General features: G+C 44.1%; 1 protein-coding gene across 6 annotated transcripts in view; it reads left to right on the top strand.

Moving 5' to 3' along the window:
- Positions 1-25,651, top strand: part of ap3b2 (adaptor related protein complex 3 subunit beta 2) — a gene marked incomplete at both ends in the record, with an annotated part of 62,389 nt that extends 36,738 nt beyond the window's left edge. For 2 of the 6 annotated variants that reach the window (XM_083663193.1, XM_083663196.1), the window contains 11 exons: positions 3,077-3,115; positions 4,161-4,281; positions 5,504-5,669; positions 5,789-5,963; positions 6,232-6,322; positions 9,627-9,736; positions 14,093-14,321; positions 17,855-17,939; positions 18,689-18,786; positions 24,260-24,398; positions 25,465-25,651. In XM_083663193.1, coding sequence (XP_083519319.1) covers positions 3,077-3,115; positions 4,161-4,281; positions 5,504-5,669; positions 5,789-5,963; positions 6,232-6,322; positions 9,627-9,736; positions 14,093-14,321; positions 17,855-17,939; positions 18,689-18,786; positions 24,260-24,398; positions 25,465-25,651 — 1,440 coding nt within the window. Of the gene's footprint in view, positions 1-1,412; positions 1,473-3,076; positions 3,116-4,160; positions 4,282-5,503; positions 5,670-5,788; positions 5,964-6,231; positions 6,323-9,626; positions 9,737-14,092; positions 14,322-17,854; positions 17,940-18,688; positions 18,787-24,259; positions 24,399-25,464 lie in introns of all 6 variants that reach the window. The other 4 variants (XM_083663192.1, XM_083663194.1, XM_083663191.1 and 1 more) reach the window with 3 other exon arrangements.
- Between the last annotated feature and the right edge of the window lie 279 nt (positions 25,652-25,930).

A 25,930-nucleotide genomic window follows, 5' to 3' on the forward strand; every position in this document is an offset into this window, starting at 1 on the left:
TTTACTGTAATGTAGCCTTTAAAACCAGGAAAAGACATATATGTCATATGCCATATCATGATATTACAATATCCAAAATCTAAGATGATATCAGTCCGGTATCACAATATCAATATTATATTGCCCAGCCCCTAATCCGATATAACCTCGGCTCCAATATAACACTGACTCCTCTTTCACTAGTCATCTTTCATTCACTTCCTGCTCATCAGCATCACCGGTAACACACATCCCTTTTGGCCTCCATTGACTTGAAAAAGTGATGGAAGTCTATCTGGAAGCTCCTTGTTCACTGGACACCAGGGCAGAGTTAGTGCTCTCTGCTTTTTCGCCCTCTCTGCTGCACTTGCATGTGTTTGGCAGCAGCCCTCCTCCTACCTTGTCAGCGTTGTTTGAGCCAATAGCACATGCCATGCAGGAGGGGGCAGACTCCCTGTTGTATTATCTTAATATTAATACCAACATGCTCTACTCTCTTAATACTACTCTCTGTACTGTACTCTCTCTACATTTGGCCATTTTTATGCCCCACAGTGTTAAATATTGCCCCCAAATTTTTATCTCGGCAGGATGGGAAAACTAATTTAATGGAAATTAATTTACTAAAAGCATTAAGAACTAAAAAAAAAATAAGTAATACATAAAATGTATATTTCACTGCAGGTTTTAGAGACTAGAGTTTTTATGCAGCTGTGGTCAGAGAGGAACCTCCACTGTATCGGAGGTGGGCAATATTGACTCACCGATATCCGATATTACGGCTATAATCTACTATAGAACTGTGGAGCAAACATAGTTTCTATGGGATTTTTCCAAAGCGCTCAGAGTTTACATTCTCTGTTAGTGCATCCAAAAACACAAACTCGCCGAAATCTCCTCCCTCCTCATCCCCATCACTCCATGTGCCATCGGTTCATAATCAACGATACACTGTAAACAAAGACATGAAATCAAAACTTGAGTATCTCGCCTCCCTCGTTCAAACCGAGAGAACTGACAAAAGCAGCCGCTCGATTTGCATTTCAGGAGAGACCTCAAGGCTTGATTCTGTTGTCACATTTGTTTTTGTTATTTTTGTTACTCACTGACCTACCGGTACATGTTGTTCCATATCCAGTGCTAACTTGTCATATATTTGTGATGCAGATTCCAGGATGAGGCCACAGATCTAATATTTTCTTTTATTATTATTATTATTATTATTATTATTATGATTTGAATTTGGATCCAGCAGGACACTTTAGTGGCGTTTCAGTTGCAGAAAACCCACTGGTCGTTCTCAAATTGAGGAAAACAACACAGTAGCACATGACATGACATGTTGTGGCCGTAAGCTGAAAAGGCTTAGTGGATATTTGGAAGCCTCCGCCTATCTGACAGCCTCTCCCTCTACACAACATGCATCTCCACAGCAAGAAGAAGTGATAACCACCAGTGAGGGGCGGATCGGCTTGCTAGGAGACTGGCGAGAGGTGCCCCCCCCTTGTGCTTGGGAGTGCGGTGGTGTTTATTTTGATGACTGCTCTCTCTCCCTCTCTCTCTTTCTCTCTGGTTGTCACAATATGATGGCGCGGAAGTTTGACGGGACCTTATTAGCTTGTACTCCTCTCAGCTGGGCAACACAGATTAGCAGAGGACAAGCATGAAATACACTGCAGTCTAAATGCCTTTCGAGGTTGTGTGCCTTGCTCATGGGCACAGTGGAAGGAGATTTAACTAACAGGGAGCTGAATCTGCAAGCTGTTATTCACCGAGTGGCATCAGGAGTCAAAACAAGTTTGATGTCCTTAACTGAGAAGTGAGAATCCCACTGGAGGGTTGCTGGAATAGATTAGAGGAAGTATAAACAGCTGATGCCTGAAGCTAAAAGAAAGTCTGATATCAAGTGTTAAGCTCACCCTAAAATCCAAAATACATATTCCCTCTCACCTGTAGTGCTATTTATCCATCTATATAGTTTTGTGTTAGTTGCCTGAGTTTTGGAGATATCAGCCGCAGAGTTTCTGCCTGCTCTCCAGTACAATGGAACTGGATGGCACTCGGCTTGTGGTGCTCAAAGTGCCAAAGAAATACATTTGATAAACTCAACAGCAATGTCTCTTTCCAGAAATCATGACCCGGTTACTCAAGATAATCCACAGACCTTGTTATGAGCAGTTTCATGGAGGAACTATTTTCTTTTGACCAAATACACCCGCTAGCTGCTAGCTAGTTACTACATGAGACTGCAAAAGAAAATAGTAGGTGTAGTAGTACTAGTAAGTGCTGTTTCCTCATGTGCACCTAATTGGTCTTACATGAAATTAGTGATATGGTTTGTGAGTGTATCCCGTGTGTGTGTGTGTGTGTGTGTGTGTGCATGTGTGTGTGTGTGTGTGTGTGTGTGCATGTGTGTGTGTGTGTGTGTGTGTGTGTGTGCGTGTGTGTGTGTGCATGTGTGTGTGTGTGTGTGCATGTGTGTGTGTGTGTGTGTGTGTGTGTGTGTGTGTGTGTGTGTGCATGTGTGTGTGTGTGTGTGTGTGCGCGTGTGTGATACTGAGTGACACGCATGGCTTTCTCCCAGATCTCCACCTTATTGAACAACAGATATCGCTCTCCTTTTCCACCCGTTTCACTCCTCATTCTACTCATTTAGTTCATTTAAATTCATGCTACAACATCAACGACATCATGCTTCGTTAAGACATTCATATTGAATGTGTTGTCATGCATTGGATCGACCAATTAGTAAGTAGAGAATGTTAATCATAACATTTTTTTTTATATTATTTCTGCAGTATTTGAGTAGTTATATTGGAGTATGTCTTTATTTCACTTACAGAAAATATAAATAATAATTTAATTTCTTATCCCCCCCCAGAATATTGTTTTAAATTAGGACTATGCTGTGATGCAAAAGCTGAATTTGGGTGAAGTATTTTGTCTCTGTGATGTCCAAAACTGTTCTCACACATCTGCTGAAGTCCAAACCGTCCTGTGCCTTGATCTGGTGCTTCTCCTGACGTCTTCTGAAACTCTCCTCCTCTCTCCTCCTCTCACCTTCATTCCAATTCTTTCTCTTGTCCACGTCTGCCAGGTTATTACGCTGCTCGAAAGAGTCACAACGTTAACCAGTGTGAGTCAGTTAATGGCAAAGATCCCGCCTCCTTGAGCCTCAACCCATAGAGCGGCAAACCCCCCCCCCCCCCCCCCCCCCGCCCCCAAGTGCTTTTTGACACCCCCTGCCTACCGTAGTTGCTGTTCTGTGCTTAGCTCAGCCAAAGCTCCCCCGAAGCGCGGCACCCTCTTCCTCGGTCTCTACCATTAAAGAAGTGATTCTTTTAGAGGGGTGTGCATTCCTCCCACACGCCCACATGCATTAGGAACCTTGTGGGTTTTAAATGGGTTGCGGGAAAATGACGACACTCGCTGACTGCACTGGCCAATGAGACGACACTCGCTGACTGCAACTGGCCAATGAGACGACACTCGCTGACTGCAACTGGCCAATGAGACGACACTCGCTGACTGCACTGGCCAATGAGACGACACTCGCTGACTGCACTGGCCAATGAGACGACACACGCTGACTGCACTGGCCAATGAGACGACACTCGCTGACTGCAACTGGCCAATGAGACGACACACGCTGACTGCACTGGCCAATGAGACGACACACGCTGACCGCACTGGCCAATGAGACGACACACGCTGACCGCACTGGCCAATGAGACGACACTCGCTGACTGCACTGGCCAATGAGCCTGGTTGCAGAAAGCTAAGAGAGAGACAGATGGCTTCCTCTGTTGTGCTTCTGTGTGCGAGGAAAGGTCGCCACTCCTGAAAGACATCACTTCTCTTAATGGAACTGCTCCCTGTATACAAAGAAAACCATTTCTGCAACTGGTCATGAAGGCATCACCTGGAGCAAAAAAAAACTAAAGAGCAAGCATTAGGATCTGTTATACACAAATTCTCTCTCTGGCTGTAAGATCTGACCACAGATCTGCGGACAGGGACAGCTGGCTTCGTTTGGCTGCTTCACGCACAGGCAGAGGCTTTCATGGCCACGCTATACCGTAATCTGCCCAGGTCTCTGCTTCTGTCCCAAAGGCTCTTTCTGTTTTTGGCTTGAACTCTTCCTTTTCCTCCTCCTCGTCCTCCTCCTCTTCCTCTGCCAGGTGCCCGAATGGACCAAATGCAGCAGCCGTGAGAAGAGGAAGGAGAAGAAAGTGGAGAAGCCCTTCTACTCCGACGGCGAGTCGGAGGGCGAGTCCGGGCCCACGGAGTCAGCTGACAGTGGTAACTAGAGAGGCCATGTTGTCGGCCATCTTGGCACCATCACAATTAGAGACACTGAAGAGAGTCCAGCTGTGTGTGTGTGTGTGTGTGTGTGTGTGTGTGTGTGTGTGTGTGTGTGTGCGTGTGTGCGTGCGTGTGTGTGTGTGTGTGTGTGCGTGTGTGCGTCATGGGCAAAGTTTGCGTTCGTTCAGGGGGTTCACTGAACCTCCAGTGGCCATAGCCAAAAATGCATGTAAGGATTTAAATATGTTTAATAACACAGAACTCATATTTTATTGTAATGCCTTGTTCTAGCTTTAGTTATTAGGCTAGTTAACGTTAGTTTGCTCCTCTCTCTCCACGCATCCTCCAAGTCCATGCGGACTCCAGAAACTAGTATAAACAGACGACTTGTCCATGGTGTCCACAGCGGTCCATGTAGTGCAGTGCTGACCAATTTGGGGCCCGCGGGCCAAGTTTGGCTCTGTTTGTTTTGACCCGCCACGGATTTGGGATTTCTATTCCAACCAGTTCCCCTCCCTCTGAACAGGCGCCCTTAACGACCAGAGGAGGAACCACATTAGCAACCAGGATATTGCATGTTTTTGGCAAATTGTCATGGCAAATTGTTTACAAAAGATGGACAATAAAGCTGATTTTCAAAGTACCTTGAGGATTTTTCAAGTTGTGAATTAAGTCAAATTTCTCTCTTGATTACAAAGGTGGAAAATACAACTGTTTTTAACGGGGTGTTTACTGATTAAATGTTTAAGCTCCCCACAAATGCAGATGTTTTTTTAAATATATATATAACCAATTGCAAATTATTACAATTACCAAACAGATAAAAAGTAGATTATTATATTGAAATGTTATTTTAAATTTAGAATGTTAATTTTCTATAAAAACACAATTCATTTTAATGTAATTCCACAACGTTTATTTTTGGCCCTCGGCCCTCCACCCAGATTGAGTTTTGGCCCTTCATGGGAAAGAATTTGGGCACCCCTGATGTAGTGTAACGGTGCGCCTCGGCGATCGGGAGCAGCCTATAATGGAGAGGCACGCGCTTCTTCGGCTCGGAAAATCATTTTTGTGTTATCATTTTGTGCACAGAATGGCTCCAACGAGTGTATGTATGTATGTATGTATGTATGTATGTATGTATGTATGTATGTATGTGTGTGTGTGTGTTGGTTTGAGTGACCCTCTGACCCCTGACCTTTACCCTCCCCGGCCCCAGAGTCGGACTCTGCCAGTGGCTCGGTGAGCAGCGTCAGCGAGGAGGAGAGTGGCTCTGGATCAGAGAGCGAAGAGAGCGAGGAGGCCTCAGAGTCTGAGGAGGAGGAGGAGAAGAAGAAGAAGACAACAAAGATAGAATTAAAGAAGCCCGTGCAGGAAAGTGAAAGGTAGCTCATGTTTCTGTTTATTAATCTATCGTGCACCGTTGGACTTCGAGTCACGGTTTTTACTCGTTCTCCGCCATCGACGCATGTCGTCCTCATCCGACCTCTGCTTTCCTTCCCAGCGAGCAGAGCAGCGAAGAGGAGGAGAGGAAGATCAAGAGGAAGAGCAAACCACGGAAGAAGAGCCAGTCTGAGTCTGAATCTGAGGAGGAGGAGGAGAGCGAGTCTGAGAGCAGCCAATCAGAGGCAGAGTCGGAGGAGGAGGAGTCGGAGGCAGAGGTCAAAAAGAAAAAGAAGGTATCGATAGCGAATGTATTCTACAGAAAACATATCTACCCTATAATATACAGAAAGTGAGTTTTGCATTAAAGAAAATCTCCTTCTAAAGTGTTGAATGTCAAATCTAAAACGGCATTCAATTCCTTGATTTGTTACATTTAAAGAGTATTATTGTACATTGCACAATGAAACAATAAGATTGCGTCTTTAAAACACTTGTACACAATAACATGTAAATCAGTGTATATATTAATATTAATACTATATTTATTTGATCTTTTCCCAGACAACTGCCTCTAAACCTCCTTCCAAGCCTGCCAAAAAAGAGATCAAGAACGAGAACGAAAATCTTATGTCTCTTCTTGACCTGGATGATTGTAAGTTATTCCACACCTGTGTTAACATCGCAGCTTTGGAAGATGCATTTAATTAACTGTTCGTTTTATCCATGCAAGCTGATTGGTCAAGGACGTTTCCAACCATGTGATTATTTCCATAAATCATGGCTAGATTGATTGGTTACTATGCCTGCTCTTCTGGTAACTAGGGAGATAGATAGCTTTCTTTCTGAAAGCCATGAGAACAGCAAGTGTGTCCTTCACTGGGATTGTGGTGATATCTATCTGACTAAAACAGCACCCACTTGGGTATTATTGCTGTAATGGATAGTACTCAAACTCTCCTCTATGGAAGAGAGGGTATACTATTTTTTATTATGCCTCCGCCGGCGATAGCCAGGCCGGAGGCATTATGGTTTCGGGTTGTCCGTCCGTCCGTCCGTCCGATGTTCGTTAACGCGATATCTGAGAAACGCCTTGATGGAATTTCATCAGATTTGCTTCAAACATCGACTTGGACTCAAGGATGAAGTGATTAGATTTGGGTGGTCAAAGGTCAAAGTTCAAGGTCACTGCGACCTCACGAGCGCCATTTCCAAGCTCGTTAACGCGATATCTTAGGAAGGCCTTGACGGAATTTCTTCCAATTTGGCTCAAACGTCCACTTGGACTCAAGGATGAGCCGATTCGATTTTTGTGGTCAAAATTCAAGGTCACTGTGACCCCACGACTGCTCGTTTTATGCTCCTTAACGCGATATCTCAGGAATGCCTTTACAGAATTTAAGAATTTAATCAAATTTGCCTCAAACGTCCACTTGTACTCAAGGATGAGCCGATTAGATTTTGGTGGTCAAAAATCAAAGTTCAAGCTCACTGTGACCTCACAAACGCGAATTATTATTATTTTAACTTTGCGTAATGGAGCATATCATTACATTGAGAATAAGTAGATGTAAAAAAAGGTCTATGTTTGTATCATGCATACATACAGTAAATGAAGACAGTAAGAAAGAAGGTAAAGTACACAAAAATAACAACTTGAGGACAAAAAAGCCAACAATAAGACAAGTAATCAGAACATACAACACACACACACACACACACACACACACACACACACACACACACACACACACACACACACACACACACACACACACACACACACACACACACACACACACACACACACACACACACACACACACACACAAAGAAAGGGTGAGAGACAGACTTTGAAATAATTTATAGCATTGGTCCAGGCAACATTATTGCCTTTAGCACTGGACCCCTCAAGGCAAAATATGTCCATAAATATAACTGTCATACTTATCGCTGTATACTACCTCGTTTTCTTCGAGATAGTCAACATTCAGAAAAATGAAAAACAGGAGAAAGACAGAAGAATCAAGAACTGTTTCCTTGATTCCCACAGGAGTTGGTGTAGCAAATAAATTAGATTTTTGCTAACGCACACTACAGGCCTTCGGCGCTAAAACGGGCCTTAAACGCAAAAAAACGTGCCTTGCGCCTGTTTCGGGAAAATAGCAATAGGCTTTAGGCTGCCAAATGCGCTTTAGGCCGAATGGGCGTGGCGGAGTCCCTGAATGCGCCGAAGTGGGCGTGGCGGCGCTAAATACCGGCGTACTACTATCTTCCAGCCATCTTCCGACCTGGCCGACTTTTAGCGCTTTGCGCTTTTGAAAAGCTGGCCTAAAGCAGGATTCTGTGCACCGGGGACAGGAAAGTGAATGGAGAATACAATATATAGAAAAAAATACTTTAGAATACAATAGAATATAAGATTGCAACCCTTCTCAGGCTTTTTGGGTGAAGCTGTAATGCAGTTTCATAAATTTAGTTTAGGCTATCATAATAATCCCCATTTATGTGTAATATAGCTCTACGTTTTATTACCCCCCCCCCCCCGAAATTAGCTAGGCTACTAATATTACTAATATTCCTAATTAATATGTATTATTATTTCATTCAGATAATTGACATTATAGGCATGTATATCGTTTAATGTGAGAGAAAGGGAGAGAGAAAGAAAAGAGAGAAAGAGATAAACTGGATCAACTGTTGTGTAGCGCTTCTTCAAACCCCACTCTTCATTACAGCTATTCATTACAGAATTGTCTGTTGTATTTATTTTTTCTGTGTGCAAAGCATAGAAAGTTATAATTATTTCCAAATGTTTCCCCCGTCTGTGGCAGCGGAGCTGTCCGAGGTGCTGAACAAGCGCAGCGCATAGACGGCCACCTGGGGCGGCTCACTCAGGCGGTCCAGGACTGGGCGCGGGGCGTCGGCGGGGTAATTCTCCTCCCCAAACAGTGCGCGATGGTACATTTGAACCTGAATGGATAGATGAATAAACAACTTAAAGAGTTGTTTTGTAGCTATTCAAAATGAATGGTGGACAGATATATCACCTGATTCGCCAGCACCATCTTCTCCTCAGCTGTGAATTTAGTGGATCGGTTTTCGTCTGCCATATTGATCACACTGCGCCAGCTGCTGCCAATCTGGCTTTTAAAGCCCCTCTGATTGATTACTGAAGATTTTATTGAGAATGAACATATTTGTCAGAGCCTGTGGGCAGGGGGTGGGGGGGACGCATATATAGGCCAAATAAAATACTATTACCGTACTCAATAATAAAATCCTGTAAATTAAATAGAATTAAGTTATCAGATCCAGTAAAAGTGATAGGTGTCATTCAGAGGATGTTGCATCGTGCAGTGGGGGAGGAGAGATAAAACGATATCATTCTGGCCATCTAATCTCATGACATCCAGCCATAGGCAATATTTTTTTCTATCAGATGCATTTAGAAATTATTTTCACTTTGGTCTTGCTATAGTGTAGCGTATTTACATGCTTGCAGTATTTTAACTGCAGTTATTGGTTTGAGAAGCATAATAATATGGAATAATAGCCTATATATGGAGATAGACAGACCGGATGAAGGGAGGGGGGGGCGGCGGAGCCCTTGGCTTTGTCTGGTTTTACCGGATTTGTCCAGGAATTGGAGCTTAAAAGGCAAGCGTGTGTCTCTTCCCTGCAATTCTCCAATGAGCGGACAATGCATAATTTTACGCTTAAAAGGCGTGGTTATAATGGTTGAGGCTGAGTTTAGCGCCGATACCAAGATATCAAGTGCGCCTTTCCACGCCCACTGCTTTGCGCTGCGGCTGGCGTTCGGCCTAGAAACTGCGCGGCTGCAACGATAGAGCATTGTGTCATTCATGGGAAATATCATCATGGTAGAAAGGCATCTTTGCTGAAACGTCCTGATGTTTACAGACTCACGCTCCCCTCTCTCTCTCCTTCTCTCCCAGTCAACCCCACTCCCTCTCCTCAAGTCACGCCCGTCAACAACTTCCTGTCCAGCAGCCTGGTGAGCGATCTGGAGGGCTTGTCTCTGACGGACACTGCTCTCGCCCCGGCGGTAAGTAACTCTTTCTCACCAACACCCACCAACCTCAGGACACGTGTGTGATAGGTGCCAACAATGACACCCACCAACCTCAGGACACGTGTGTGATAGGTGCCAACAATGACACCCACCAACCTCAGGACACGTGTGTGATAGGTGCCAACGATGGCAAAGATGTTAACAAATCCAACATCGACAAAATACACATTTCTTGCTTCAACTTGACTGTTAGACAAATTATTGAAATAAAATAAGGCAAGGGAGACGGGCATTCAAATCAGGAAAGTGGAAAATATGAATGTGGGCAGAGCCAGGGTGTCACTGGCTGTCCTTCAAATCAGATTGGCCATCCTTGTTGCTTGCCCCCTACCTACACACACACAATGTTCTTGTATGTTTCTTGCTTGTTTAACTCTGTTGTGTTGTTTGGATGATAAAGGTCAAATGAGTCCTTGCAGTAATAGAAACTTTATCCTGCATGTAACAATTTGCTTCTGAACATGTTCAAACGTATTTTCCGACTCTTGTGTGCACACAGTTTCAACAATCAAACTGTATTGCATTATAGTTTACATAGTAACTGTTATTTATAACTGTTCTCAAAATTGCACATTTTCACAGATTGTTACCAATTTGTCATGGCCTTTACATGCACCACTACAATAATCCGGTATATTGAGAGGATCTGATGACATGATCCTGAGCACATGTGCACGCCCCCGCCCCCGCACACACACACACACACGCACACACACATGCACGCACACACGCACACACACACACACTCACACACACACACACTCACACACACACACACACACACACACACACACACACACACACACACGCATCCTTTTCTCCCTTCTGTCCATCCTGTTCCCATGAATGACGAAGTCAAGTGAAGCTAATTAACTAACCATCTGCAGATGGCCCGTCTGGGCAGATCTTTGGCTGTGAATGATTCCAAACAAACATCCAAACGAATGTATTCCCTTCAAAGATATTCTCTTCAAAAGGAATGGAAATATTTTGTTCAGCCTTCTTTGAAAAGAAAGATTTTTTAAGCGGTGCACCCGCTTCCATGCGTGACTTTGTGTGTATGAGCACAAGAGTTCACCTGGAGTTCACCTGAGATGTAGTCACCTGGAAGCGGTTAGGATTAGGCAGTTGTGAAAAGTCACCTAGGCGAATTCCTCTCGTGCGACTGATGTCACTCAACTGTGTGTGTGTGTGTGTGTGTGTGTGTGTGTGTGTGTGTGTGTTGTCACCTGAGATTTGGGTCTGGGTTTGGGTCTGGAATGGATCGAGGCAACAAGGAAGAGGGTGTGTGTGTGAAGTGATGTTAACCAACTGGAAATAATGTCATGCAATTGCTCGACTGTGATGTCATCAGGTAGTTGTACTGTAGTCACGTAGTCACCTAAGAGGTCACCTGGAAGTGATGTCACTCAGGCAGGTGTGTGTGTGTGTGTGTGTGTGTGTGTGTGTGTGTGTGTGTGTGTGTGTGTGTGTTGTGTGTGTGTGTTGAATGCATTTGCAATTGCCCAACTGTGATGTCACCCGGGATTTGGATTTGGATTTGGGTCTTGATCGAGGCAACAAGGAAGAGGGTGTGTGTGTGTGTGTGTGTGTGTGAAGTGATGCTGGAAATGATGTCACGCAATTTCTCGACTGTGATGTCATCAGGCAGTTGTGACGTCAGCAGTGATGTCACTCGAGTAATTGTCTTCGTCTTAGTTAAAATTGGTCAAGTGGTGTCTATGTCTGCACCCGCTTACTTCAGCACCTGGGTGTAATCTGTATTCTTAGAGCAGACAGTCGCGCTTCTTGCAGCCTCCCTGCTTAGTTACAAAACACTTAGACCCCCCCCCCCCATCTCCGACCTAGATCTACACCTGCTGGTGGGACTCAATCCTGGGTGTAATTCTTGTTTCAGAGATGGGAGGTCTTGACCATAACACCGTCTCTTATAAATAGCCTCAGTAATACAGTAATAAATGTGTGTTACCTGCAGTGGTGCAAAGAATACTAGCATGTCCTATTGAGTACTGACATTGCTACTTTTCTGATTATTTACTGAAGTAGAAGTAAAGAAAATGTAATTTTTGCACACCTAAAAATGAGTGACAGATGTGTAGGACAAAAAAGGTATATACTGAAGACATAATCCCAGACACTGTCTACACTTGCATAATACATTTAATACTTTATTCATGTATCACATCACATGGAACTGTTAGATTCCATGTGATTCTAAAAGGACGAGAGGACAGAGTAAAAACTAGATTCTTTTAAAAATTGGACAATACAGAATAAAATGCACAAAGGAAAGCCAGATTATTCCCCAATTTGTTGAGTTTCTGATTCTTATGGAGAGCCACAAAATTGTACTCTAATGGTTGTGATTTCAAATGTAATTGTATTATAAAATACAAGTTTAATTGCAGGAACATGAATACTAAATGTACTTAGTTAAAGAGTGACCACATCCAAACTCGAACGTCTGGTGAAGCCTGACACCTAATGGTGAAAAATAGGGTGCTGGACTGGCCTTCTCTTATTGGCTGGTCTTTGTCCCGGGTGATGTCACCAGCTGTTGTACTCTATTCACGAGTTTCCTGGTGAGACCGTGGGCGCTTCCATGACACCCTCCCTCCCTGTTTCCATGACACCCTCCCTCCCTGTTTCCATGACACCCTCCCTCCCTCCCTGTTTCCATGACACCCTCCCTCCCTGTTTCCAGCTGCCGGTTGCCTGTTTCCGCCCAGGACCGTTCATAGCGAAAGAGACTGAAAATAATCATAATAATTGTTGTGACTTTGTACCTAGCTATGTCTTGTAATGGAGCCCCCCAGCACAATAATTTCACACGTGCACAACGGAGTGACAATATCTTGAATCTTGAAAGAGAGAGACCGCTAAAGCTCCGTTCATGACCAAATAAGAGTTCCGGTTTGGACGTTTAGCCTTCAAAATAAAAGCGGCCGCTATGCAACCACATACTATTTTTAGACATTTCCGCTAAAATAAGGCCGTACAATTGACATTCACCTCGTTTTTGTAAAATATCGCCGCTATGCAACCACACAACGTTACTATTTTTAGCCATTTCGGATCAAATAAGCCAAACGTTCCCACTCTTTGACAGCGGCGCGCACCTCCTGGCTAGTGAAAAAAATGTAAACAGGAAGTCGACAACCGGCAATCGCTGAGAATCATGGGAAACGTAGGTCCAGTGATAAGGTGAATAGAGGGGACATTCCAGGGCACAGAGACCAGCCAATAGCAGAAGGTCAGTTCACTCCCCTGCTTTTCACCATTAGGTTGTCAGGCTTCCCCATCGATTTATGCCTACCCCACACTACAGGATAATTTGCAAGATTATGGCCAAGATTCCCCCCTCCCGATTTTCTCGGGGGTGCTCCCGATTTGACGCGCGTCGGGCAGATAATCTTCCCAAATGATCCTGTAGTGTGTGGGGTTCAAAGATTCACAATCGGGAAGACTGCCTCTTCCCGATTGTGAATCGGGCATATCTAACATGTTAGATATTTACAACCCGACAGGCGATTGCATCTTGAGCAGAGAGCCAGTAGTAGCTGCGTTTCCATTAGTTTTTCGCAAAATAATCTGGTCCGCGTTCGCCCGCAGCCCCGCACAGAAACAAAGAACGAGGAAATTGTCAACGAGGTGAAATACCCGTGCGTCTTTGAACGGGGCGGAAAACTAATGCTATACTGCAAAGCATGTAGCCTACAACAAGCGCTTAGGTCTCATATGCTTCCCGCATCGGCGAGTGTCCGCACGGAAAAGTGAGTCAAATCAGCAGACGCGCCACTCCACAAGGCACCTGTGCAGACGGTTTTCGCCTGGCCGTGCACAGTAGGCCTACACCCCGAATGGACGCGGCTGTCCGCGCAAGTATTAGTTAAACAAATCCTTTCAGTGCAAATGCATTATAAAAACAAAAAATAAGATTTGTTTAGAAAACAAAATGACACAAATGTATTATTATTATTATTATTATTATTATTATTATCATTATTACTACTACTACACCCGGTGCGCACACTGAATAGGCATTTTAAAAGTTAACTCGAGCCCTGCTTCCAAGGTGAATCTTCGGCATAATCTTCTAGTGTGTGGGGTTGCGTTTGAACAGACGCGATTGTGTGTGTGTCCCAAGATTGAAATGTTAAAAAATCGGCTCTCTCTGTCCTGTAGTGTGTGGGCTCTCAAGATTTTTATAATCTTCAAGGATTTGAAAATCCTGTAGTGTGGGGTAGGCATTAGTGTAGTTACTCTTTAAATCCACCCTTGGTGGTTGCTACTACTTGGTTAGTGACTGTCTCCCATTGTCTGGCCCAGGCCATCACTCCGTCCAGTGCACTGAGGAGCTTTGAGCTGCTGCACCGCATCACAGGCGAGGGTCTGTCTGTGGAGTACTGCTTCAGCCGCCAGCCCTTCAGCCCCGACCCGCACATGGTGGCCGTGCAGATGAAGTTCACCAACAGCGCCGGCTCCGAGGCCAAGAACCTGCACATAGCGGACGCCAAGCTGCAGTCCGGGATGAGGATCAAAGAGTTCCCAGAGATCGGTGAGTGTTTTTGTGGTGTGCAGTCGCTCCAGTGATGTCTGAACCACTTTGGTATCACTTTACAATAAGGGTACAGTAATTAGGGGCTAGTTAATGCTTAATAATAATTAACTGGCCCTTAATTAACAGTTAACTAATGTGCCTAGTAATCATTTAATAATGGTGTTCATGTTAAATAAGTATTAATTTATATATGATTTAATAATGAATAGTTTAGGGTTAGTTCATGTGTAAGGGTTAGTTTTACTTAGTTTCAAACTCAAGCTCTCACTAGTGCCTACAACGCTGCATAGCAGCTCTATGGAAGACTGTCATTTTGCTCCAAAATTACTTCATTCAAGAACACTCAAGTCATAGAATTAACCATTTATTGCATAAATGAATATAATGCATACAATTATGTTTGGCGTTGAAGGCTCCGCTCTTAGAATTAATTCAATATTTAATTTAATATTTAATTAATTTAATTCTCCCTGAACTCGGCTCAGCAGCATGCTACGCCGAGCAGGGAGAGCAAGCAGAATCCCCCATGGGAATAAAATATTCCAGATACATTTAAACCATAGAGAGTAAAAGCAAGACATGGAAACATGTTCATTTTTTGAGCCATGCAGACTCCAGAGCTACAATACATGATAGCATTTGCATTTGATCTAAAAGGTGGAGGCTGGGGTGGAGGGGGCAAAGCGTTGCCAGCAGCCGCACGATCCAGCAAGGTGGGGAACAGATCAGTGAGTGAGAGGCTGCCCTATTTAAACGGACCGCCTTGTTGTGAGAATGACTGTGATTGGAGAATTGGTTAAACGGTGAACCAAACAGAGGCTGTCAGCTGGTACAGCTGGGGCGTAGACTATGACATCATGTCTTGAATGAACTAACGCAGGCTTCATTTTTCATTAAAACCGACCACCCACCCGCAGGTGGCGTGGTGCCCCCCTGGGCCTGACATGGCCACCCACCTCACCCACGTGACTACGTCACGTCCTGTCAGCCCCAGGGTCCGCCACTCTACGTTTCTTCCAGCCACTGAGAAGACGTGTTTTCAAAGCTCTGCGGTTAACTCTGAGTTAGCTCTCTTACATACTGTAGCTTTAGACACTAGGCTCGTTCCGTCTTATTGCCCACCTTGACCAATCACCTACAAACCTTGGGGTTCTTGGTGAACTGGAAAAAGAGCTGCCTCGCCCCAGAGCAGACGGCTACCTTCCTGGGGCTCGAGTTGAACTCCAGGGCCATGCGAGCCCGCCTTTCACCGGAGCGACAGGCTCGCACGGTGCGGGCAGCGAGGACATTAAGTCTTTACTCCTCGGTGTCAGTCCATCAGTGCACAGTCATGTTGGGCCTGATGGCCTCGGCACTGCATGTGCTCCCTCTGGGGAGGCTACACATGCGTCCGTTCCAAATCTGGTTCCTCGGGCTACGCATGGATCCGGCCAGGGACCGTCATCGCAGGGTTCCTATGACAGGTCAGGCCCGCCAGGCGTTGGTCATATGGGCAGACCCCCGTTACCTCTCGAGGGGCACTCGATTGGGCCCGGTCCCGCTCAGGTTAGTGATTCGCACTGACGCCTCCCTCTGGGGTTGGGGTGCGGTGTGCGGGCATTTGTCGGCAAACGGCCGGTGGGAGGCTCAGGAGCTTCGCCACATAAACGTGCTAGAGCTGGAGGCGATTCGCACACACACACAGTCTAAAGCAGCTGCTGCTTAAGCTGCTGCTTAAGCTGCGTTCACACCGACCTCTTAAAGTTTTTCGCTGGCATCGAGTTTACATACAAAGTCAATGCAAACGTGCGATTGAGCGTATATTCGCCCAGGAGAAAAATCGCTGGGCGTCCGAGCGACAGAGACAGAGCGATAGGGACAAAATTCGCTCGTCGCCCGAGATGAAATATCCCAACTCGAGCGAAATTACGCTGGCATCAGTCGCTCGCTGTTCAATGCTGATTGGCTGCCGTGTGAGAGTGAGTCAAGGATCACACTGGCTTGGAACAAACCGCTGGTTTATTGTGTGGCAACAAACCACATTGACAGCTGATTGACAGGCTGAGAGCTGACATGAAGTGAAGTCTGTACTACCGGTATAGAGCTCGCCTTAGGAGCACGCTGATAGGCTTAGCTTGTAAACAACTATGGTGGCTCGTAGTGGACAAATATCATGACATTGCGTGACGTTATAGCCCCCACATGTCCGTCAATTATTGTGCCTATTGACGAGCGATTTAAACAGAGCAATTCTAAAAGGGTTGAATCGTGCGACAGACAGAAAAATAAATATCTCGGTGTGAACACAGCTTTAACAGAATGCATTCACATGCTACAGTATTTAGCTGTAAAAGCAAACCGGAGGCTGCAGCTTCACAAGTTGGAGAATTTGGCAGAAGTTTGTGCTCAATCGAGCCCCTTCTAGTTATTATTATTATTATTATTATTATTATTATTATTATTATTATTATTATTATTAGTGTTAGCAGTAGTAGTAGCAGCAGCTGTATAAAGGGTTAGGGTTAGCAGTAGTAGCAGCAGCTGTATAAAGGACAAAAGTGTTTTTGTCAAACATTCAAAACAGTAACAGAAATATTTCATATTCTACCTCTTGCAAGATTGGATTTGGTTGACTTTTTACTTAAAGGAACACTCTGCCCATTTTCAACCAGCTTTGTATCATTAGAACATCAGTAGTATATCAGAAAACTGTAAACTGTTTTGAAGTCTGTCATTTAATTTGACAGTTATTGAGTGTTAAAGTGTGGACCAGTGACATCACTGGTCCACACTAACTCAAATTAATAACTCATTAACTCAAATCAACTCTCAATAACTGTCAAACTAGATGAATGATAAATAGTTTGACAGTTATTGAGAGCTGATTTGAGTTAATGAGTTATTAATTTGAGTTAGTGTGGACCAGTGATGTCACTGGTCCACACTTTAACACTCAATAACTGTCAAATTAAATGACAGACTTCAAAACCGTTTACAGTTTTCTGATATACTACTGATGTTCTAATGATACAAAGCTGGTTGAAAATGGGCGGAGTGTTCCTTTAAGATATAGATAGACCATAGTTTGCCCCATTGAGCACTTGGGATTGTAGTGTTACTATGTTATTGATTTATGTGTCAACACGTTTGTCTCATGTCTCTTGTGTTGACAGAGGTGCTGAACACGTTTTGTCTCATGTCTCTTGTGTTGACAGAGGTGCTGAACACGTTTTGTCTCATGTCTCTTGTGTTGACCGAGGTGCTGAACACGTTTTGTCTCATGTCTCTTGTGTTGACAGAGGTGCTGAACACGTTTTGTCTCATGTCTCTTGTGTTGACAGAGGTGCTGAACACGTTTTGTCTCATGTCTCTTGTGTTGACAGAGGTGCTGAACACGTTTTGTCTCATGTCTCTTGTGTTGACAGAGGTGCTGAACACGTTTTGTCTCACGTCTCTTGTGTTGACAGAGGTGCTGAACACGTTTTGTCTCACGTCTCTTGTGTTGACAGAGGTGCTGAACACGTTTTGTCTCATGTCTCTTGTGTTGACAGAGGTGCTGCCTGCAGGAGAGACGGCCACCGTCGTGATGGGCATAGATTTCTGTGATTCAACACAAGCAGCCAACTTCCAGCTGTGGTGAGAATTGAGCTTCTGCTGTTTTCCAACGTAGTGTTTACTGCTCCTCATCAGCTCCTCTGAGTCTGGAAATGGCAATGACGATGGGTCATACTCTTGGTTGGAAATAACAGAATTGATGCCGTACCAAAACTATTTTTTCATGCGCCTATTGAATTTTTGAAATTGGATTTGCTCTGGTAAACTTGTTAGCATTGCCCGTGTCTGCAGGCCTCCCTTCTCTCATGCTGCCAGGCTGTAATAGGCTGTGTACAGCTGTGTGCTGTGGAAGGGAAACACACAAGGCAATGCAACAATGTTCTGACTGAAAAGAGGGCAATGCTACTTGAAATAAGTCCTTGTGATCTTAGAGCACACATGGGCAAAATGCGGCCCCGGGGGGCCGGCCCCCGGGCCCCTGGACCATCTCAATCCGGGCCCCAACGTCCTCAAAGGAAAACAACCCACAAAAAGTCAATAAAAGACAGCATTACGTTAATAAATCTCATCCGCTACAGCCATTTGATTTGTATCGCTATGCTATCAGGAGATTAACAGGAGAAATGACCAATCACAGCGGGAGAGAGTGTTAAAAATAGAGAGAGAGACCCCCACAAAAATCAGGAGTGTTGGCAGTTATCAGTCCAATGTGTGGCCCTTCGCTTACTTTATGTAAGTCAGTATGGCCCTCTGGAAAGAAATGTTGCCCACCCCTAGAGCTATAATAAAGCACTGAAACAGGTTCTCTTTAATGTCTTGTTCATTTGCAGCACTCACACCAGGAAGTTCTTTGTGTCGATTCAACCACCGGTTGGAGAGCTGATGATGCCCATCTTCATGACGGAGAACGAGTTTAAGAAGGAGCAAGGTGAGTCATGAGAGGCTACCAACGATTTACAATACAAGCATTGGCTTTTAACACTGGAATATAAAAGGGAAATGTCAAATAAATCCAATAGGTAATATAACTGTATGGTGGAAGTGGAAAGATTAAAAATAAAAAATAAACGAATACAAATTTAAATAAATAAAAGCAGGCGTAATTATTATAAAACAAAATGAAAAAACAGGATACTGGAAAAAAAGAAAAAGACTAGTGGCGGGTCGAAAAAAAAGAAAATTACAATTCAAATGAAAGAAAAGACAAAGAAAGACGAATAAAAAGCAAAATCTAAAAACTAAGACAAAACACTATTGCATGGTCAGCTAGCCCTCCTGCTAGCTAATAGGCCTAAATGTTAACAGACGGTCTAAATAGGTTCAAGGTTTTTTAACATATAATAAATTAGAAATAATTAACATATATTCAGTACATTTCTTTGTACTCTTCAAAGCAAACCTAAAAGCGGACCAAAAGAGATCTGATAAGTATCAGGATCATGTATGTGAGTGTAGGTAGGATCTGAGAGTCTTTTTAAAGCATGACTTTCCTTTTCACAGAACAAATGTTACATGGAAGACAGTTCCATGATGCGATTGCCCTGTATATTATCACAGCTTTTTTCAGATCGTTGGTTCTAGGTCGGGGGTAAAGTCATCTGACCACCACTTACCCCTCTAGTGGAGTGTGTATGAATATTTGAACTGTAAATGAAGTTATTGAAAAGAAACTTAGGAGTCTGAGTTTGAATAACTACAAGAATACATAATTAAGTTGGCCGATAGTCAAGCCATGTGAGACGTACATGCATATCTGCTACGCTAGACCTAGGGGAGCATCCCCAGGACCAGCCTAGCTGCCTTGTTTTGTGCTACTTGTAACTCTCTGAGTAGACATTTAGAAGCAGATGCCCACAACACCGAGCAATAATCCAGATCACACAGAACCAATGAACAGACAATTTGGTGCAACAATTCATAGCTTTCAAGGGGCGTTACGTAAGTACAAGGAACGCCCCTTCTGGCGGTCAAAACCATAGACATATATAAAGGCTAGATGGCTTACCCGCGCTGCCGGTCAATGGAGAGCGACGTCGTCGCATGGTGGCCATCTTGCTACGGCACCACAGCTTTATATATATTTATGGGATAAAAAAAACGCTAACATTTTATTATTATTTTTGGCTCCAAATTACACCAAACTTAAACTGCAGCATCATCATCATGAGATGAATTCACGCACCTAGTTTCATGCAGTTTCATCCATTTTGCTAGGAGCTATGAGCATCTGTTGTTGGGTTAGTATTATCACATCAGATGATCATAACTCCTAGGGAAATGGATGAAACTGCATGAAACTTTGTGCCTGAATCCCTCTCATGGCATAGATGCTTCGGTTTAATTTTGGTGTAATTTGGAGCCCATCAAAAAAATAGTGTTTTTAGTGTTTTTTTTGTTGTTGTTGCCATATCTCGGGAACGGAATATGCTTGTAATAAACCAAACCGTTTGTAAATCCGTCAAGATTTCAGCGAGTTATGAGTATTTTTGTCTGTGCACCCTCCAACAGCTACCATAGAACGTACCAGAAAGCCTGCCGTAGCAAGATGGCAGCGCTTCAACGACGCTGGTGACTCCGCCTTAAGCCATCTAGCCTTATATATGTCTATGGTCAAAACTCAAAACATCAATGGCGCTGAACACTCCAGACGCAGCTGCAGCAAAAAGCGGTCTTTTTTCCACCAGTTTCCAGTCAGGAATATTTAGACCATCTATCAAGCGTTGAAAAAGAACGATATCTAAACAAACTACACGTTTTGGGCACTTCAAACAAACCGAACTATCGTTAACGTTACTGTCCAACACATGGCAGTTCGGAGAAATTGTTTCACAACAAGAGACTGCGTGCGGAGTGCGGACTCGTTTTTATAATGTTGTGGAGAGAGAGCACAGCCCTCGTCGCGTGTGAAGAGAGAGGGAGAACGGGTGAGACAGAAGCAAACTATTTTTTGCAGATCTCAAAAGCAGGTAAACCACTGTGGGATTAGTGAGACTATTGCTAAAAAGTGATGCCTGGGCTGTCGTCCGCTCAAATAGTACTTCACGGGGCGGCTGCGTGTCAATTGACGTGTCCTTAATATGCAAAGCGTGCAGCTCTAAAACAAACAGCGTGAGAAACTAGTCGACTTGGCGGGCAGCAGAATGAACAAGTTTTTTTTTTGACCGTCAGGTGGGCGTTCCCGGCAGCACGTAACGCCCCTTGAAAGCTATGAATAATGTGATCAGACCAAGACAGTGCACAGTCAAGCCAGAGTCCTAGAAGCTTAGCTGTTTTCATCTGTTGTATAGTTTGACCCTCTATCTGTAGATTCATTTTAGGGTTGTGATCATCTATAATTAGAACTGAATATTATACAAACTGTTTTGGATATGTTAAGTATACATTGATTATTTTTATCCAGTTATATAATGTTAAGCTCACTAGACAGGATCTGATTAAAGGATGGCTTTACCGATAATCAACCCACTTTGTATCATATACTGTATACTCTCGGTAATATAAGCACATGGGCAGTGTTTTACCTTCTCTCTCTGTTTACCTCACGGAGAAAAAGGCTCCTGCTGCTTGGTTAAGGTTAGGGTTAGGGTTAGGGTTATTGTTTGGCTTATGCTTAAATAACGTAAACAGTAAATGTGACTTCCGGTCGAATGTAGCAATTTGCACGCGCCGCGAGCGCGGCTCTCCGGTGTAAAAGCAGAGGGTTTTTCTCCCCTGTCCGCCCGCCCCGACCACTACACCCTACGCAGCGCCCAGCTTATTACAACATCATGCTACTTCCTGGTTATAACTCCCGACTCTTTGGCGCTACTGCACGCAATTGGCAAGTTTGGTGTATTCACTGCGTGCAATTTGAAAGTGTAAAGTCGTGTTACTTGTACGCAAATTGAAGAGAACTTTCCCACCGTGACTAACAGTGAGTGAGCAAGGTTTTCAGCTCCTATCAACCCATAGTGTGTCTTTCAACACTGTCATATCCTCTTGGTACTTGTTCCCAATAGAGACGCTTTTAAAGAATCTGGGTAAGTTGGCTTTGATAGATTTGTTGCTACCAGCTGTCTGTGTGCCCACCTGCCTTTTAGCCCACCTCACACACAAACCCCCAGTCGCCACTTCCTGTTCCTTCCCTCTAACGCTTGGAGCTGACTCCTCCCCTTCCTCTCTCCTGCTGTCCCCTCCTGCCTTGGTAATAACTGACTGCATCTCCAGGTCTGTAGTTTGGCAGCCAGATTCACCTGAGCTAACCTGCATCTTTAGACGCTGCTCCACCACTCCACCACCGGGAATGACCTGCAATGCTCATCCACTGAGTCCACTAATGCTGATTCACTCTTCCCGTAAGAACGGCAGGCTCAGAACAGCGCCACCTTGAGATGATCATGTGCAATTCATCATTCACACCATCTCTCTGTTATCCGGGCTTTCGAACCTCTGATAACCACTGACCATGTTGGGAGTCAAACGTCTGTACTCGATACCTTAAAGTTATCGAACGAAAAAAGCCAGTATCAAGTACCGTAGTATCAAGACTTTTCTGGTCAAACAATACTTGCATTCGATCCTTTTTGTACACAGATCTAGATGAAAAAAAATCGCTATTTGTATGGTTGTGCTCGCAGCCAATTGTGCAAGTGTTTTCCATTCTAATGCGATGTATGATCAGTGTTGGGGGTAACTCATTACAAAAGTAACATTACATGTAATATATTACTTTGTCAAGTAACTCAAGTTACAAATTGAGTTACATTTTATTAAATCAAAGCACATATTTAAAAAAGATGCAATCATTTCCTAATCAAACTGTGTGTTTTTATGCAAATAACCACTATAGATGACAATAACAAAGGAAAAGAATAACATTTAGAATATTGGATTGTTTACACTGACTTCAAGACGGTTGAAATTATTTTTCGGGATGGTGCCGGGGCGGCGATGTCATTCTGCTGCTGCTGCTGTTTTGGTGAAAGTAATGCAAAAGTAGTGTAATAAGTAACAAGTTACTCTACACAGAAAGTAATATTGTAATGTAACTTATTACTTTCAAATGAAAGTAACTAGTAATATGTAGTATATTACATTTTGAAAGTAACTTGCCCAACACTGTGTATGATTGGCCCACTACCACAGCAACTACAAATTCAGACAGTCTGTGGTGGTGAAGTCGAGCACGGCCTACAGTATGTGACGGAGCGGACAGTTCTGGTGCCGAGATGGCACCAGAACGTCCCAAAGTTAAAAGGGTATTGAATGAATTACTCTATCGGTATCGGTATCACTTTAAGAGTACTGGTATTGGTACTGGTATTGGTACTGGTATTGTCATTTTTTAAATGATACCCAGCCCTAGTCAAAAGTCTTGCGATGCCAAAACGCACTCGTTTGTCTAAATGGGTTTTGCATCAACTTCTACAGTGTTAGTTACTGGAGGGAGAGGGGAGAGAGAACTGTTTCGGTGCCAAATTTGTGTCCGTTTCAAAACGACACAGAAAACTCACAATGTGCTAGTGCACAAATGTGCCTCTTGTGTATTCACTGTATGAGACAATTGAATCCCTACAGTTACACTACTACAGTACACTCACTACTACTAGTACACTGCTAGTACTACAGTACACTCACTACTACTAGTACACTGCTAGTACTACAGTACACTCACTACTACTAGTACACTGCTAGTACTACAGTACACTCACTACTACTAGTACACTGCTAGTACTACAGTACACTCACTACTACTAGTACACTGCTAGTACTACAGTACACTCACTACTACTAGTACACTGCTAGTACTACAGTACACTCACTACTACTAGTACACTGCTAGTACTACAGTACACTCGCTACTACAGAGACTACTACTACTACAGTACACTCACTACTACTAGTACACTGCTAGTACTACAGTACACTCACTACTACTAGTACACTGCTAGTACTACAGTACACTCGCTACTACAGAGACTACTACTACTACAGTATACACTACTACAGTACGTTCAGTGGGAAGCATCAGTGCATTCCACTTTCATTTGCATTTGCATTTTGCATTGTAATCATTGATGTATTGAGTATGACATCAAATCTTTTCCCTAGAGGACCACGCGAGAGGCTTCTGGTGAGGTTGAAATCACTGTCGTGTTAGAGCATATTGACACTATCTGTATATAACTATGTTTGAATGAAATGCTACATTTTCCAGAAATAATTGATTGCATTTCATGAATTTCTGTGGTACAAAAACCAGAGTGTATCGGAATACACTCGTCACAACCATCGCACCAAGCTGATACGAGCACACGCCCCGTTGTCAATTAATTATTGCTTGGCTTTTTGAACCTGCTGAGAGCAAAATGTGGAGCGTCTCCGACATCCTGACCGATGTGGTGCTGCTGACACTCCTCCAGGTCAGCTGATGGGTATGAACGAGATCTCGGAGAAGCTGACCCTGAGCGACAAGTGTCAGAACGACCACGCCATCGTCCAGAGGGTGACGGCCGCCGCCAGCCTCAGCAGAGTTCCCTGTGGCTCAGATAAGGAATGCAGGTGAGGACTGAAGGATTTGATTTGGGAAAATCAAATCCCCCCCGCCCCCCCCCCCCCCAAAAAAAATAAAAAAAATAAAATAACCGCCTTCGTCGGTGCTGATCGTGGATATACACTAAATCAAGAATAGTTAGTGTCATGTTTTAACCACCACAGCACAGTGCCAAAATGCATCAACCTTCCAACTTTCATCCAAATCAGGCCAGTGGGGTATAATTTTGAAATGTATTCATAGCGCCCTCATCAGGCCAATCACTGTCTCTTTTTTTTTTTTTTTTACACTGGAGTACAGTGTGAAGATGCATCATCCCTCTAAATGTTGTCCCAACTGAGCCAGTGATGTGGCAGTTATGGCTTTGGTTTAAAATGTTGACCTTTTAGATGAGCATCATCAGGTCAATCAGTGTCATGTTTTGACAGTAATCACAGCAGAACCAGTGTCAAAATGCATCATCACCAGTGGCATCTGAGATGTCACGTTTGATTTCACATTTTGTAGCTTTAATTATCTGCACCCCCATGAGACCAATCCGTGTCATTTGGTCATTTGTGGAAAGACTGGAGCACAATGCGGAAATGCATCCTGCCATCCAAATGTCGTCCAAATCAGACCAAACTTCAGTCAGAGCTACAATTAGATGGATTTGGTAACATATTGTAACATGAGCCACCTAGTGGACACGTTCATCCTTTGTTTGACAGGACAGTAGTTAGACAGAGAGAGAATGACATGCGGCAGATGGCCACGGGTCGGATTCGAACCCCCGGCCGGCCACGGGAAGGACCTACGCCTTTATGGTGCGTGCTGCCGTGCTCTACCAGGTGGCCGGCCCGCCGTTTGAGTTTTGCTTGACACTTTATTCCTTCATGCGTTAGTCCAGGCACAGGCACGGGAGCTCCCATTGAGACCATTAGCAGGCAACACGATTTGCAAAGTCACCAGAATGTTGATTGCTTTTATCGAATCTAAAACCTGACGACTGACAAACCTGTTCATCCTCTATTCCCTGGCTTCATCTTCACTTTCGATCTTTGCTGCCTTTGTCCTTTGCACTTTGACCTCCAGTCCTCCTGTCCCTCCTCCTGACCTTCCTGTCCACAGGTTCGCCGGCAGGACCGTGACCAGTGGCAGCTTGGTGTTGGTCACCGTGGCGACAAAAGAGGCAGGTGGCGCCCAGCTGACGGTCAACTGTGAGAAGATGGTGATCGGCACGATGCTGGTGAAAGACATCCACCTGGCTCTGACACAGTGATGTCACCCCCCTGCCCCCCCCCTACCTGCCCCCCCCCCCCATCCGCCTATCTCCACACCCCCACCAAATGATGCTCATTACACCTGTAGCATTTCTTTGACTCTGAAAGCGGTGTCAGTGTGAGGAAATGTCCACAATGTTTTGTTCTAGTTCATTTTTTCTGTTTAGGAGCCCCACTTTTAGAAATGACTATTAGGAGCAAATGACACGATATTTAGGACAATCAAACAAGACCTATGTTGGCCCTTATGTTGGCATGCCGTTATCAGAAAAATTCTT

The sequence above is a fragment of the Poromitra crassiceps genome (assembly GCF_964638095.1).
Source record: "Poromitra crassiceps genome assembly, chromosome: 30".
Taxonomy (NCBI): domain Eukaryota; kingdom Metazoa; phylum Chordata; class Actinopteri; order Beryciformes; family Melamphaidae; genus Poromitra; species Poromitra crassiceps.